At 39.3% G+C, this 17,189-nt stretch overlaps 1 protein-coding gene across 4 annotated transcripts in view; it reads left to right on the top strand.

Annotated features, from left to right (window-relative positions):
• The window catches only part of LOC108260070 (mediator complex subunit 13L), a 103,700-nt gene extending 95,502 nt beyond the window's left edge, over positions 1–8,198 (top strand). For all 4 annotated transcript variants that reach the window (XM_017460019.3, XM_017460021.3, XM_017460022.3 and 1 more), the window contains exons 21-31: positions 274–559; positions 742–991; positions 1,204–1,392; positions 1,609–1,823; positions 1,903–2,045; positions 2,695–2,853; positions 3,401–3,565; positions 3,769–3,932; positions 5,098–5,259; positions 5,440–5,552; positions 6,637–8,198. In XM_017460019.3, the coding sequence (XP_017315508.1) occupies positions 274–559; positions 742–991; positions 1,204–1,392; positions 1,609–1,823; positions 1,903–2,045; positions 2,695–2,853; positions 3,401–3,565; positions 3,769–3,932; positions 5,098–5,259; positions 5,440–5,552; positions 6,637–6,769 (1,979 nt within the window). In that variant the 3' untranslated portion in view covers positions 6,770–8,198. The remainder of the gene's footprint in view (positions 1–273; positions 560–741; positions 992–1,203; positions 1,393–1,608; positions 1,824–1,902; positions 2,046–2,694; positions 2,854–3,400; positions 3,566–3,768; positions 3,933–5,097; positions 5,260–5,439; positions 5,553–6,636) is intronic.
• Positions 8,199–17,189: the final 8,991 nt, after the last annotated feature.

The following is a 17,189-nucleotide window of genomic DNA, read 5'->3' as shown; positions in this document are numbered from 1 at the left end:
GCATAAGCAGCAGTTCTAAAAGTTGTGGTTGGCTGGCTTCATGTGTTTCAGAGGAAGCACCTGTTAGTCTTTACCCTCTCCAGTTGGTAGGTGTTATATGATAGGGGACAGCTGGCTAGTGGGCAGGACTTGGCAAGTGACCAAATTGTAATTATCCCTAAATAGCAGTTGATCTTTAGCTTGTTCAAGAAAGCCAGCAGTGGTAGTACATCTAAAACTGTCTAACCTTATCTTAATCTACATGATGTTTTCAACTTACTGTTCATTTTCCAGCCCCACAGCTTTCAGCTCTGTCATTAGACAGCAGTCTTCTCCTGCCCCCGAAGCCTCAACCTAGCTCAGCTCCTGCCCCTTCCACTCAGCTGAACCCCGGCTCCGGGGCCCCCGAAGGAGAAACATCAGCAACAGCAGCAGCAGCAGGAGTCCCTGGATCAGGAAACACTCCCACATCTACGAGTACTAGCACAGGCCAGGCCAGCACAGAAGGTGCAGATACCTTACAAAGTGTCCCTAACACAACGCCAATCCAGCAGAGCCATCCGACAGAGAGCGCCGAGAGGTGAGCATACATACTGTATTTCTCCATTGCATTTAATAAATAATGAATAAAACTTACTAGGTGACCTCTGATCTTCTCACTATGTCTATCCAAGGTGTATATTGCAAGATGATTTTGGCTTGAATTAAAGTATCAATAATGTATCAATGTATAAACAGAGGCACTGAATCTTTTCCTAATAGCTTAGCAGAGCGAGAGCGAATCGGCATTCCCACGGCAGCACAGTCCGCGGATAGCCACGCCTACCCTCCAGCTATAGTGCTGTACCTGGTGGACCCCTTTTTGTGCTCAGGCTCAGGGGTGGGGTCAGGGGAGGAAGAGGAAGCAGAAGAGGTGGAGTCACGCAGTATGTGGTTGCTGGCGCTTCTGCGCTGCTACACAGATATGCTGAGCGTGCTGCCAGAGAACATACAGCCAGCGCTGGTTCTACAGGTCAGGATACAGGAAATCATCCATATATTAAGTTTAAGGATATGCCAATTATTGGTTACTCGACATACTTCGATATTCCACATACACTATATTGTTATCATGGGCAGGCATGGTTTGGATAAAATTAGGTTGACAATAATTGTTTTTAATGGTTTTCGCCTAAAAATGGAAGTAAAATTAGAAAATGATTCATCAAATTTGCTGGATTTTAGGTGGTGCCGTGTCAGTACCTGTTACAGCCGGCCAGTGGTGAGAGTCCTCTGTACCTGCAGCACCTGCGGTCTCTGGCTTTCTCTGCCCACTCGCAGTGCAGACGCCGGCTTCCTACACAGACGCACATCAAATCCCTCACAGGCTTTGGTCCGGCTGCCACCATTGACTCATTATTCAAGAGTGTGGAGGTAAATCTAAAACTGCTGAATGTAAAAACGTTGCCGTTCTCTCTCATAGACCACTTAAGCTTGAGAAACCTGCTTCAAATGACAATTTTCAGGGTTTTCATACAAAAATGTTCATATTTCTGTACAAAAAATGTTTGTGGTTTAGCACAGCACCAAGTATCCTCTTATCACTTTACTGCTTAAGTAAATAAACCTAATGGGCTTTGTCCTTGGCAGAACCCCAGCTCTATGCAAGTGTACTCTCCTCCGTTTGTCCTGGCCCCCCTGCGCACTAAGCAACCAGAAGTAGGGGAGGAAGCTACCACACGCTACAACGTGCTCTTTGTGGGGTACTGCCTGTCCCATGACCAGCGCTGGATCCTTGTTTCTTGCACTGATCAGCAGGGGGAGCTCCTAGAGACCTGCATTATCAACATTGATGTCCCCAACAGGTAGGGCCTGCTGCAAGCTCCATTAATTATGATGGTTATTGTAAATTAAGAGAATTAACCCAAGATTTTTGGCATGCAGGTCTCGTCGTCCCAAGTTTTCCCCACGCAAAATAGGCCTGCAGAAACTGTGGGAGTGGTGCATTGGTATCATCCAAATGACAGCAATTCCTTGGAGGATTGTGATCGGGCGCTTGGGTCGATTAGGTCACGGCGAGCTAAAAGGTCTGTGCTTCTGTAGCAAAGTTTCAGCTAGTGGTCATGTCTTGTATATAACTGTTGCGGTTACAATGATGGTATCCCTCAAGTATTGGCTGTTGGTCTCCACGTATTTATTCTACCACCTTGAGCAGACACTTGGTCTTAGCTTAAACTCTTTTATTGATGATGCTCGGACCTGTGTCTTGTTTTGACATGTGAATTTGTTCTTGTTCTAATCCTGTCTCCTTCCATGGCCTGTCAGTGGTTTGTTATCACATTGTGTTCACCTGTTTTGTGTTAGCTCTTAATTAGTTTGTCTGTTTATACCCTGTTGTTTCTGTGTTTCTTTGTAAAGTCTTAACTTGCATGTTTGTACTTGTTTCCTGTTCTCCAGTTACACTAGTTGCCTAAATATAAGCTCCTGTTATGGCACTGTTTTGCCTCTCACAGAGAGAGCTACAATATCCTTACCCTCCAGCTTACATGCTCAGGTTCTCCGGTACTAGTGATGGTTTCTTAAAATAGACTCACCGTTATAATATTTTGGCCCCCAGCTTCTGAAAGTCCGTTCCATGGTCTAAATCGCATTACAGTTAATTGTGCTGTCAATGTTTATCTAATAATTGCGAGTAGACTGTTAGTGCTTAACCTTGATCTCTGTCTCTCACGTCAGACTGGAGTCTGTTGCTGGGAGAACACTCTCTACACTCGATTAGCAGGCAGCTGCGTGAGGCATGTCGCATGTGTGGCATTTCAGCCACCGATTCCCCGTCCATCCTCAGTGCCTGCCTGGTCTCCATGGAGCCCCAGGGGTCCTTTGTGGTCATGCCAGGTAAGAGCTGCTTCACTTGGAGATTGCATGATGAACAGGCTGATTTTTAAATGTACATTTTCTACACGTATTTATCTGGCAATCAGTGATGGAGCTAGAACGTTTACATAGTGTGGCACTAGGCCCTGTGAACTTCTTAAAAAAAACAATCACAGTGACTGGTTTTATATTAAAGAGATCTACTGAGTGATTCTCAGTTTGAGATTCAGTCTAGTTGTCCATGTTTTGTTCTTCTTTTTTTAATGAGTTTTTCTTGAATAGTAAGCAGCAAACAAAATACCGTCTGTAAAGGTGTCCATAATGAACTCTAGTATCCATGAGGTATTTCTTGAGTGGAACTCGATCTGTTTAAATAAAACCCGCTCGCTTTGTTGTTGCGTCAAAACACATATCCAGTCTTTAAATCCAGTACCTTTTTCTAAAGCAAAAGACATCTGCATTAGACCTCACCATATTCTTTATTGAAGCAGTGTTTAGTGATTCTCCATCCAGTGACGCGATACTCCTGTCCTCGACAGTTCTCTTCTGAATTCTCGTGTGTTTGCAGATGCTGTGACTATGGGTTCAGTGTTTGGCCGCAGCACAGCTCTCAACCTGCAGACGTCTCAGCTCAACACCCCACAGGATGCTTCCTGCACCCACATCCTGGTCTTTCCCACTTCCTCCACCACGCAAGTGGCCCCGAGTTCCTACCCTACTGAGGACAACCCAGGTACATAAAAAACCTTTTATGTAAAACCATTCAAATCAATAAATATCTACCTACCATGCTATTTATTATCTCCCTGCAAATAATATGTGTTACCATCGGACAGATTTAACTATAAAACCTGCACTCTGTAATGCTACCTGCAGAAGGAACTGTCCACCTACAGGATGACTCACAACCCTTCTTTTCCCCTCTAACCCTTCTAGATGATATATTTGGCTTGCCGTTCACGGACGACCTGGAGAAAGATATTGAGCATGATATGATGCTGATCACCGGAAACCTTCACGCTTCCCCTAACACCTCGCCTGTGCCTTCCCCTGGCTCCCCCTCTGGTCTGGGGGTGGGCTCCCACTTCCCTCACACTCGGGTTAGCATCTATTTCCACGCAACACCTCTTAACACTTCAAGCCTAATTTATACCACAGTGCTGTTGAATCCTTGAATCTGACTGGTCAATAGGTGTTGATTAGTTTTCCATAACAGCGGCTCTGACAGTAGTTCCAGCTGTAATACGAATCGCAGGTTTGCATTATCACTCATTCCAATACATTATCGGTTTTCATAGTAACAGCTAATACACAGGGAGATGTTTTATTTAACATTCATAGGCGAAGTCTCCAGTGCCTTTGTAACAGTCAGTAAGTTTTCAGACACACGGGAATCTTCAAGACAGATTTCTTTGCTCTTTGTAGTGTAAATGTAACTATGAGTGGATTTTAAAAAGTATGAACTGTTACTCTTTAATAAGTAATATTTTGTTAGTGATGGCAAATTGCTGTGCTGTAAGATGGATCAAACATTTCAGCATGCGCTGGTAAAGGAAAATAACAGTATCACACTACTTGATGGTTGATTATTTTCCTGTTACAACACTCCTGCCATGTATTAAGTATAGCTCTATAGATTAACATGCCTACATGCTTATGTATACTTTGTCTGTATCACCTCTATATAATCTCTGACTTGTAATGAAGTAATGAAGTGTGTCATAAATGTGTTGGATGAATCCTTAAAGAGATCTGATGTAGATTTAAAAAAGATTTAAAACACTTTATTTTTTTTTAAAACACTGCTTTAATTACCCAGCTTGTTATATGGAGAATAATGTTTTGTGTTTAGCCACACCCCCTTGTTTTACTGGCATGCTAAATTTTTCACAGACTTACCAGTTAAGAAAAAAAAATCCCTTCTTTATAACTTTAACTTTCACCAATATGAACTAGTTATCTGTTCATGTTCTATTCATTTGATAACTGTCTTTCCTTTTCTTTGCTCTATTGTTACTGTCTAATGACATTTTCACCAGACACATTCCAGAGAGAAGCATCTTTTTTTTGTTGTTGTAAAAATGTATTCTTTGTCTCTCTTTTTGAAGCTCTACAGTGCCCCTAGTGGTCAAAAAGTCACATGCCTTCAAAATGAAGCAGGCTCCTCATACAGTACTAAAATTTTGCCCAACCATTTATATGTACCTGCTGTTTGTGTGTGTAGTGTGGTAAATAGTGTGTGTGCGTGCGATGTCTTGTTTACAGAGTCAGGGTGAGCGGTTGTTGTCTCGTGAGGCTCCTGAAGAGCTGAAGCAGCAGCCCCTGGCTTTAGGCTATTACGTCTCCACCGCTCAGGCAGAAGGACTGCCTCATTGGTTCTGGGCTTCCTGTCCTCAAGCGCAGAACCAATGCCCGCTCTTTCTCAAGGTAGGAATCGAGTGAACGTCCTCCAAACACCCTTATTAACCAAGTAGTAACTAAAATTCAAAAGAATTTATACACACACAGAAGACACAGGTGCCAGAATCTAGAGTAAAATATTGTGTTTTTAATGTGAATTAAGATAAAGATGCTCAGAATGTGATCCATTTGTGTTTATTTGTGAAGGCCTCTCTGCACCATCACATCTCCATAGCTCAGACAGACGAGCTTGTCTCCAGCAAGACGTCCCAGAGGAACCCCCATCCACTGGACTCCAAAACCACTTCAGATGTGCTCAGGTCAGCAGGAAATGAAAACACATCACACATCAGTCTGTCCTTGTTCTGGATTGTGTTTTGTTCTGTTCACTTGTTAATAATGGATGTCCCATTAACCTATCAATTCATTAATCAACACTTTGATTTTTATAATGCAGTAGGAATCCAGCAGATGGCAGATGTAAGTGCAAGTTAGAGATAGTGGTCACGTGACAGCGAATTAGATCAGATTTGACTTTTGTAACACCTCTATGTGTCGTCTGTACATCCTCTTTGTAGCGTCTGTGACTTTATTTTATGTCAGTATTTATGTAGGGAACGTTACGTGTATTCAGAGTCGGGTTACGCACATTCTTAAGTTGATCTTCTGAGAGCTCCCTTTTGATTATGCAAATCACATGCGTGTAGTTCACGCCTTCAAGGTTTTTCTTGAGTAGAAACATCTGGTGTATAGACCACCACATTTAAACACAACCACTTGCCTTTAAGCCAAAAATTATTTAGACAAATAGACAATATGGTGGGGGGTCCTTTGCTTAGTGGTTAGCACGTTTGGCTTGGGGGTTCGATTCCCACCTCTGTGCGTGCAGAGTTTGCATATTCTCCCCGTGCTGTGGGGATTCCCTCCAGGTACTCTGGTTTCCTCCCTCAGTCCAAAGACATGTGTTGTAGGCTGATTAGCATTTCCAAATTGTCTACAGGGTGTGAATGTGTGTGTGATTGTGCCCTGCGATGAGCTGGCACCCCATCCAGGGTGTCTCCCACCTAGTGCCCCGAGTTCCCAGGGATAGGCTTCAGGCCCCACCTGTGACCCGATGTAGAATACACGGTACAGAAGATGGATGGATGGCTGGATAGACAATGCACCTGCAGAAATAAATAGTTTTGTTCTTTGCTGATACGGTGATAATGAGATGATGGTTAGAATGAAAACTCTGAATACATACTACAATGTCATACAGACCCTCTTTGAATATCTAATTGTGATTTTATAGTTATGTTTCATATTCATACAGTACAAAATTGAGCCTATATGATTAAATGTCATTTTAGTCTCTGTAAAACTGAACCAGAACATATGGGTTAACGAACACCTGTTTTGCAGGTTTGTGCTGGAGCAGTACAACGCCCTGTCCTGGTTAACCTGCAGCCCGGCCACCCAAGACCGCCGCTCCTGCCTCCCTGTGCACTTAGTCATCCTCACACAGATGTACAACGCCATCCTCAACATCTTATAGGACTAGTGGAGTGAGGCCAGCACGGCTGGAAGCAGCTGCACGCCTCTGAAATGGTGCTTGGGACCATCGTTCTGAAATGTAGCCACCATTCGGGGTCGGGATTGAAGGGGAAACTCTTTGCTCTAGCACTGCCTTTCTTTACGGGCCGGATTTCTGGATTTCTGGGCTTTTTGACTTCGAACCAACGAAGGCAGCTTGTGCTATCCATAGAGGCCAGTCATCGTTTTTTTTTTTGGTGGAAGCATGCAACCATCTCAGAAATAAGCATAGTACAATCACTACCCTTTAACTCTCAGCCACTGATGGGGCCTGGAGCAATGGGTTTTGAATCTTGCACTTTTTGGATAGAAAATTGAGCTTCAAATGGCAGCCATACTTTAAAAATGTTTTTTTTTTCCTTCCCCTGCCGTTTTCCTCCATGTAAGACCCAAGCAAAGTGGGCCAGCTGGATTAATTACTGAGTAATAACACTAGGATGGACGCTAACAACATCTCAGAAGGCCTCTGCTTGCCATCAGCTGTCTTATCACTTGCCCACATCCCTACGCAAACGTGATCTACGGAAATGTATGGATCGACTGGTAGACCCGATTCAAACCCTAAGGCTACGTTCACATTACAAACCTCTTTTCAGAATTCGGATTTTTTTTGACCAGGTTCTGTCTTGCTAGACGGTTCACATTCGTAGTTGTAAGTCACCCATATATTCAATTGTTTTGAACACCGCTCAGTTTTCAAAGTTCCTTCAAGTTTTTCCTGAATCAGTTCCCTAAATATCAAAATGTGCGCAGTAAAGAGCGTTGGGAAAAAGTCACAAGAATTCAATTATGTCAAATGGCCACTTATCAGATACTACATATCCAATCTAGGACTACATATGAAAGAGGCTCCACGTCTGATTTGAAAAGATCCACACAGTCCACAGTCCGATTGAGGCAAAAAAATAAAAAATCCGATTTGTGCCAGTGTGTGTCAATGTGAACGTAGTCTAAGGTTCTGTTACAGCAACATTTCCCATTTCCCTACAAGCCCTGAAGATTCACGGAACATCACACACTCATTTCCACTATGGCCTAAACCAATATGCAAGAGACTCTCTCCATCGCACTCCAAACTGCCCACAGTGTAATCAGCCCAGAGGCTAATGGACCAGTAAGAGAAGCCCAGCTTAACCTGCTTCTTCTTTTTTTTTTTTAACATCTTTGTAATCTATTGTTCTGATGATATCTCTCTCAATTTGTACTTAAAGCTGAACCCTCAAGAGAGAACGCAACAAACTTGGTTTAATAACGGCACTTTCTCCCTCGCAACCCTGTTGTAGATAAACTCGCCAGCTAATATTTGACAATGAAATCTAAACTCTTGTTTATAGTGTAGACTTTGCAGAGAATTATTTTTATTAATGCAAGCAAAAAAAAAAAAAAAACAACAGCAAAAAAAATTGAATAATTTCCTCTTTTTTTCTTTTTTTTTCCAAATTCAAATCGAGAGCATTGAGATGGTAATTTTAAAGACGATTGTACAACAAAATGTTAAAATGCCATATTTATATATTATATATCCCATTGTATACATTGCATTTATATCAAATCTCTTTCTAGCTACCAGAAATGGGTAATATTGTGTAGGGATTTACAAAAAAAAAAGTCTTTCATGAGACAAAACAGTATAAAGCGTTTATGAAATGAATGCATTAAGTTGCCTATTTTTTATTTACACTCGTCTTTTTTTGCCTTTTAATTTAACGCGTTAAGTTAATAGCTAAACGATGCAGAAATGATATATTTATGAAGTGTTTTCTATCACTGCAAAATGAACTTGAACTAGGCAATAGATTGAATTCAGTGTATATGAACATGAAACATATTGTACATTTGAACTAATATGCATTATTTGTAAGACAGTCTTTAAAGATGTCAAATTTAACAGTCAGAAAAGGCCTGTTTCTTATTCATGGTCACAAATGTTGCCCTGTAATTTGAATACTTCCTTGCATGTTTGTATATACACTTTTCAGCAGTGTTTTTTTTTCCCCCATATTTTTTGAAGCTGTACATTTCATGGCATTATTGAATTATTTTATTTTATTCTACATGACTCCTATGAAGTTTCTTTTTTGTTTGTTTTGTTTGTTTGTTTGTTTGTTTGTTTTGAGATATAATTATATAGTATAACCACCTCATTCAAATACAGCCAAGGGTGCATTGCCAAGACTTATGTATACTAAGGACAAATACTTTTGGGGCAGGTTTGTTACACCTACCATCATTTTGAATATTGAGCAGATCTGTCTCTGGGAAAAAAAAAAAAAAGGATCTGTAACTTTTACACTTTTTTTAAAGTAAATTATTCAAATCTGAAAGGCTTGTGGGTTTTTTGCTGTTATTTTTGGTTGTTGTCATTGTTTAAAAGATAACATGGACCTTCTTTTTGCGTGTTTAGTCATCTACCTGAATTGAACACCGACGTCTGAGGCTGAACAAATCAAAATCCTGATCAAATCCTGCAAATGGAGATTGGAATGGTATTGCATGATAACCATGCAACCTGATCTCAGCTTCATGTACGTCACAACGTGTGCCTAGCTTACTGGTTAGCACGTTCGCCTCACACCTCCAGGGTTGGGTGTTTGATTCCCCCCGTGGACCTTTGTGTGCGGAGTTTGCATGTTCTCCCCGCGCTGCGGGGGTTTCCTCCGGGTACTCCAGTTTCCTCTTCCCCCAGTCCACAGACATGCATGGTAGGCTGATTGGTATGTCCATAGTGTGTGTATGTGATTGTGTGCCCAATGGATTGGGACCCTGTCCAGGGTGTACCCCGCCGTGTGCCTGATGCTCCCTGGGATAGGCTCCAGGTTTCCCTGTGACCCTGAAAAAAGATCAAGCGGTGTAGAAGATGGATGGATGGACTTTCTCTGATTTTTAACGTAGTTTTGTCTGGTTTCTCATTTATAGCCTACCAACCTACTAAACCTCGCCGTTATATGATTATTTCAAATGAACAAAAAGGTCAGGAACATCCAACAATAATCTTAGCTAGCCATTTACCTGGAACTAGCTAACATATAAACAAAATAACAACCTAGATAATGTCAGATCAGTGTTTCTTAATGCTGGTTGTGGAGCACCACAACCTAGAACATTTTATTGTTTTCCCATTCTAACTCACCCAGTTGACTCCAAGTTGAATCAGGTGAGTTGGAAGCAGGCAAAATACCAAAAATAAATACCAAGAATGAGAAATACTTTGTTTGAGTATATATATATATATATATGTATATATATATATATATATATATATATATATATATATATATATATATATATATATATATATATATATATATAGTTCTGACACACCAAATAACACTATGGTACCGATGCTATACTTCGGTCAAATCTGGACTTTACATATAATGTGTGTGTGTGTGTGTGTGTGTGTGTGTGTGTGTGTGTGTGTGTGTGTATTTAACTAACTACATTTGGAGGAATTGTCATGCTCTCTTGTAATCCATCTGTATAAATAGCTGTTGATTTATGATTGATTAGAATCCCGTTAGGGACAATGTCATTTTTAATTAGATGTGCTAGGGGTGCTTAAAAGTAGGTATATAGTTAAATATCATCTGTTTCCCCCTCATTCTGTAGGTAAGATCGTTTCTGCTTGAGCTAATTGTATAACATAAACTGGCCACTTCTAGCTCACAATTCATTATTTAAATGGTTGTATTCTTAAATCGAATTTGGTCAGAAGGTATTGATTAATTTTCTAACAGCACCTCTGACAGTAGTCCAGCTGCAAGATTTATATTATATTATTCTTCTAACACAAAGCGGATGCTTTACGTAATCTAACACTAATAATAAATGTGTTGTTATTTACCAAACAAATATGTATAATCATTGATATGGTGTAGTTTTTTTTGTGGAAGGAGTCTCCAGTGTCAGTAATGTCACTGTAATAATCGACAAGAAAAAGAAAAAAAGAGAGCTGACTTAAAGTTAATAGGACCAAAAAAAAGCTGTGCCACTATTGTCACAGCCTTGCTGATTTATTTCTTGCATGAACTATGCATGCCCCGATGACTGGTCCCTATGTTTTTAATTCAGTAGTTATCTGAAGTAGGACATATTCGTAAGCTACATCAATAATGACTACAAAATGGCTTCCTTATCCAGGCCTTTTAGTAAACAACATGTCTAACGTACCATGCCACGTAGAAACTCGTCAACCTCATGTCACAGTAAAAACGACATAAGTATTTTTCAGCTAGTCTGGCCAGAAGTGCTGTTTTTATTTAACGCACACAGGGGTGTGTAGGAACCTCACCAGATGACTCATATCGAGGACCAAAACAAGCAGAGAAGGTCCATTTTGAAGATCAGGGTCAAGTGAAAAGGGGCCCACTTAAGTACAACCCTGGCAATTCAATAACATTAGGCATTTGGTGCTAGCACTTGAGGAGAAAGAAATCAACAGAATGAATGTAACAATAAGAACGGCTCGCAGAGCGCACGGTGCAGTGGTCATTGAAGAGAGAACTCTAAAGAGTCACTCTTGGGTTCAGGCGCCGGTCTAATGGCAGTGCATGGAGTGCTAGTGAGGGCTAATTGTGTTGTACATTGCCCACAGATGGACTATTAAGCCTAACTGGCCCACTTTAGCCACCAAATGGCCTCTAAATTGGACAAAGGAATTCAAAGTGCACCTTGTCAAATCTGTATAACCTTGTCTGAATCTGTATAACCTTTTAAATGCCTGTCCAAATGCATATGAGATTATATGTAAAGTCCAGATTTGACCGAAGTATAGCATCAGACCATAGTGTTATTTGGTGTGTCGGAACTAGCCATTGATATTTTGAACGCTGGTTCTTTTCACTTACTGAAGGTCATCTATTAAATATTATGATGAAGACCCATGCTGTATAATAAATAATAATTGCAATGATAATGTGGACTCATAAGGCCATGACACAGTTGTGACCATTATTCTCCAATTCAGATCAAGTCATTAAATATCCACTTTGCGCTGGGCAACATGGTGGTATCGGGGTAAAATAAACTTACACTTTTCTGTTATACGATGGATATTGTGATAAATATTTTACTATTTTTTGTTTCAATAATTAAAAACCAATAAAGCAGCTGATTTAATAAACATTTTACAATTATTCTTTAAAATTGTAAAATGTAAGGTAGTTTGATATCTTCAAACTTCTTCTCTTTCAGTGTTAAATACTTTTTTTTTTTTTTTTTTTTTAAACAGTTATCTTTAGTAAAAATACAGGGTTTGTCATTTTTAGTAAAAATAAATATGTAACATGTAAGTAAAAAAAGTTATTATAAATAATAACTTTAAATAAATACATTTGTAAGGTTTCCTAAAAAATATATACAGGTGAAGTTCCTGGGTTCTTGAAAAAGCTCCCGTGGTTGACACACATTCCTGAGTTCCTGAAAAAGTTTTTGGGTCACTGAAAAGGTTCCTGTGGTGGAAACATTCCCAAACTTCATGAGTTTTTGAAAATGTTCCCATACATTTCTAGGTTTCTGAGAAGGTTCCTGTAATAGACACATGCCTAAAGTTTCTGGGCTCTTGAAAAAGTTCCTGCACTGGAGACACGCCAAAATTCTGGCTTTCCTGGTAAAGTCTCTGGCTTCCTGAAAAGCTTCCCAGGATCGAACAGGTTCCTTGGTAGAAACATGCCTAATGTTTGTGGATTGCTGGAAAACTATCTAGGTTCCTGAAAAGGTTCCTAATATGGAAACGTCTACATTTAATGGGTTCTTGAAAACGTTTTTGGCTTCCTAAAAAGGTTCCTTTGCCTGAAAAGTGCCCATTAAGATATGAACACAGGACTGAAGCAGACAGGCAAGACTGTTTAAGCAGCATGTCTGCTTGAACAGTGGTGTGTGGTTTGAGAGAGTGTGTGAGTGTGGCCGTAGCTGTATATGGGTCAAGCAATGTGGTAGGTCAGCTTTATTTCTAGCTTAACTGTTGTGGGTTTATTAGGTGATAAGTGCAAACACAGGCTCACAGGCTTTACACACTTGCACACAAACACCACAGAAAGTGACCAGCTCAAACTGTCACCAGTGCTTGGTAACTTAATAATGTGCTGGATGAAGTTAACAGGTACAGTCTTAGACAAAAGGGTCAATTTAATACAGGGGATTTCACTTGGTTCCTCTGGGTGAATTCCTAATGGGTGCCAGAATTTAGACCCATTAACCATCCTAAAGAACTCTTGTGTCAACATTTTAAGATGGCCATTTGACTAATCTATTAGTTAAAAAGAAACACTTTCAAGCATACAGGATGCAAAGGGGGGGGGGATGTCTTTTAGCATATTCATATGTCATGCTTCACGTGTCCAAGATATTTCGTATGTTCATGTTCATGCCACAGATTCAATCATTCATGTTGATCATCCTTTTCCAGATATAAATCTGTATCTATAAAGCCTTGTGCTGAGACAAACAAGACACAATAATGTTTTATATAGTGGTGCACTCTTAAAAAACAGAACATTTACTCAATGGTTCTTTGGATATTTAGGTTCCTAATGAGGTTCTTCTTCACTCTCAGATGGAAAATACATTTTTGGTACCTTTAATATGTTTTTTGTGGGGTTTTTTGCTGGGAAGTGTACTTCTAATTACCTTTTAAATGAAAACTACACCAGTCACCCTTAAGGTCCAATTATGTGCCTTAAATTGACTTTACATGTACATTAGATTCAAGTTTTCAGGTGAAATATCAATTGCTATTACAGCCACCAATTACAGTAATTAGTAAATAACTGTAAACAGTCAGTGCAGTGGTTTACTGGTAACAGTGTTGTCTTTAAGTTACAGTACTGTAATAAATCCTGGTAAAGTCTAACAGTGTACTGTAGCTGTAACATTCTGGTCCTCTAATTATGTTGTCTTGACAGAGCCAACATACTGTTCTTCATTTGTATCATTTTCATGAGTTTTCATTTCTCTACATTTTTGTAGAGCCATGAAATTTGGCACAGACGTAGATCCCATACAGCAATAGTGTGCTTGTGCGTTTGGAAAAGATTGGAATTATGGTTGCCATGTAGCAACACTCCAAACTGCACTTTTTCCCCATAGGAATACATTTTAAAAAATTAATTGGTGCTGCTTTCACATGATGTGAGTCTTTCTTTATTCAGATATACTGTAGACTATTAAAACTACATTGTTCCATCTATTAAAACCCTAGCAACCACCTGGACTGTGACAGCAACCAAATGACACCCTAGTTTCCTTAGCAACCAACTAGCTACATCTTAGCAACCCCCTGGGATCATCATATTATAAAGATCAAAGCAACCAAATGGGACCCCATAACAGCCACCTAGCAACCACCGAGCTACCAACTGGGTTAGCATAGCAACCGCCTAGTAATATTCTAGCAACCAACTAGGTTAGCATAGAAACTACCAAGCAACACCCTAGCAACCAACTGGGTTTGCATAGCAACGTTGAAACATTTTAATGCTTAAACTTAGCCTTTAGCCTTTTACACTCTAAACTTTTAAATGTATTTTTCCAATCAATTTTTCAAATCAAATCAAAAATTTCAAATCAATGACTGCAGAACATTGTGATGTCGTTTAACTCATTTAGTATGTTTAACGGGCTCTGTCAAGCCAATATGAAAGTTCATCCATGAACTTTAACCTTATTTATTTGTTTATTATGAATAGGTGACAGACAGATGTATCCATCATGTCTACAAAAAACTGGAGCTTTAGAATGTTATAGTCATAAATTCACAGCAAAAAAAGTGACAAATGTTCCCAACTGACCCCACTCTCCCCTACCACCACAGCTACAAGAAAAAGTCTAGTCTGTCTAATCAACACTTTTGAGAGTGTTGAAATTGATTTCTTATATGAATTCTCTGTTCTAGTGTTCTACATAGTACCTTATAGGGCTCAGCCGAAGGGACAAACTGAGGAGTCCTTTTTGTTTTTGTTTTTTTAAGAGTGTATGCTCAATATGACCAAAATGGAGAAAAATATTCAATCTACTGTGTAATACTTTCAGAACGGTTCCTCAAAGGTTCTAATGTACTAAAACAGGAAGGATAAAATGACTTGCATATTGTATGAAACGACACAGCAATGCTAATGAATAGAGCATCAATTATTAAAGAGCATACTACTGACAAAAGTACAAAGTTATAATGAAGGCCCGAACCCCATGTTGTGCAACATTTGGCCCTTGGGATATAAATAAAAGACTGGGATCCTATTGGACTGTAGGTTGTCGCTAAGCAGTTCTTTGTGATGGGCTGTGGCATTTCTATGGATGCATTGATGGGTCAGGAGGTGACGTTTATATTGCATCCTATAGGAAATTGTAGATTTTGGAGAATAGGAGTGATGTGGTCATGTTTTTGCACCTGAATCAGCATACTGGCAGGGCCTCTTTCAAAATCGGTTCTACTTTGAACAGTTTTTGAACATAAAACGTATTATTTCACAGAGAAGTAAAAAAAAAACCTTTAGTTCAGTGGACACCAACCTGCATCCTTGAGATCTACCTTCCTGCAGGTTTCATCTCCAACCGAAACCTATAACACACCTGTTTTAGCTGATCAAGAACATCTTAAAGCAATGATTAGATGGTCAAGTGGGCACAATTATGGTTGGAGTTAAAGTCTTCAGGAAGATAGATCTCCAGGAACAGGGTTGGTGACCAATGCTGAATGGTTTAAGCATGTTCTCCCCTTGTGGGTTTTCTCTGGATTCTCTAGTTTCCTCCCAACTCCCAAAAAGCTTCAGGATAGGCTCCGGATCCAGTGAGTCCCTAACTAGGATAAAGCAGTTACTGCAATTGTGTGAAGTCAGGATGATAACACACGTCTTCCCATTTTCATCTAGACATGTTAGGTTAAAAAACACAATATTTAATAATAATGGATCCTCTGAACGGAAAAACAACAACAACATACATCTGTTTTTGAAAAGTATGGTTAATTGAATTTTTGAGAAGCACAGATAATTGTATTAAACTCTATACATGTGGTCTCTCTCTGATGAATGATGATGGATGGTAAAAGAATGCTGCACTTGTGCCCATGTTTTAAGGTTGTTTTTCTAGCTGAATGTAATAGTTAAAATTTTTAATTTTTTTTTAAACACCCACATGTTTTCCCAAATATAAATCTGTATATCTAAAACCTTGGGCTGAGACAAGAAAGACACAATAATGTATATAGTAGTACACAATTAAAGATTCTCTTCTTTTTCACTCTCAGAAATAAAGCACTTTTCATGATGGATGATGGATCCTTGGCCGTACATGAAGATCAAGCCCAGTGCGAAGCGTGGAAAGTGTTTCCTTACATACTGGCCTTGCTGTTTCATAACCAAGTATTCCTGCATCACTCCACAAGGGTGAGTTGTTGCTTCAAATATCAAGCCTTGTGCTGTCTCTCTCTCTCTCTCTCTCTCTCTCTCTCTCTCTCTCTCTCTCTCACACACACACACACACACACACACACACACACACACACACACACACACACTCCCCAGTCATCTTATCTTCTAGAACAGAAAGTTCATGTGCAAGGTTCATCCACTTAAAAAAGGGTTATTGAAGTAAACTGGAGGTGCAACCGCGTTAATATAAATTTTAAACAAGACATTATAGCTGAATTACATGCTGTTACACCATCTGTTAATAAATGAGTGTTATAATAATGTGTAATAGCTTAAAATAATGGGATCGCATACTGTATGGGATGGGTATCAGTATCGTAGGCTACTCAAGATTTTCAGTATCTGTATTAGGAAATAAAAAACAGTGAAGCTATGGAGAAGCTACTGGTAATGTTATGGGGAAAAAGGTCAAATAAGAGGTTATTGACATTGCACATTTGCTCAGAAGATACATAAGCAGTGCTTATTCTGAGATTTATATATATATATATATATATATATATATATATATATATATATATATATATATATATTAATATTATTATATATATACAAACATACATACATACATAAAGTACTGTGCAAAAATTTTAGGCACCCTATTTTTAAGTACAAACTTTGCTATAGATTTTTATTTTATGACTTCTACATTATCGAGTCAGTACAAATACATTTTAGATTTCCAAAGCAGCAGATTATGTAAGAGACACTTTTCAAACAAAAAAAAAGAAACACAATGAAGGCTGGTGGGTTAGGGTTAGGGTTAGTGCAACAGTCAAAGTCAAAACAAATATCGACTTTTTTTCATTTATTACTGTTTACTCCTCTTTATAGTATTTGTTTTCATGTAGAAACTTTTCTTTTCATTCATTTTTTGCATGTGCCTAAGACTTTTGCACAGTACTGTTTATATAAATAACGTACACATGATGACATGATGTGGTAGTACAGCGG

The sequence above is a fragment of the Ictalurus punctatus genome, chromosome 28, assembly GCF_001660625.3.
Source record: "Ictalurus punctatus breed USDA103 chromosome 28, Coco_2.0, whole genome shotgun sequence".
Lineage (NCBI taxonomy): Eukaryota > Metazoa > Chordata > Actinopteri > Siluriformes > Ictaluridae > Ictalurus > Ictalurus punctatus.
This window is presented reverse-complemented; position numbering and strand designations above follow the sequence as displayed.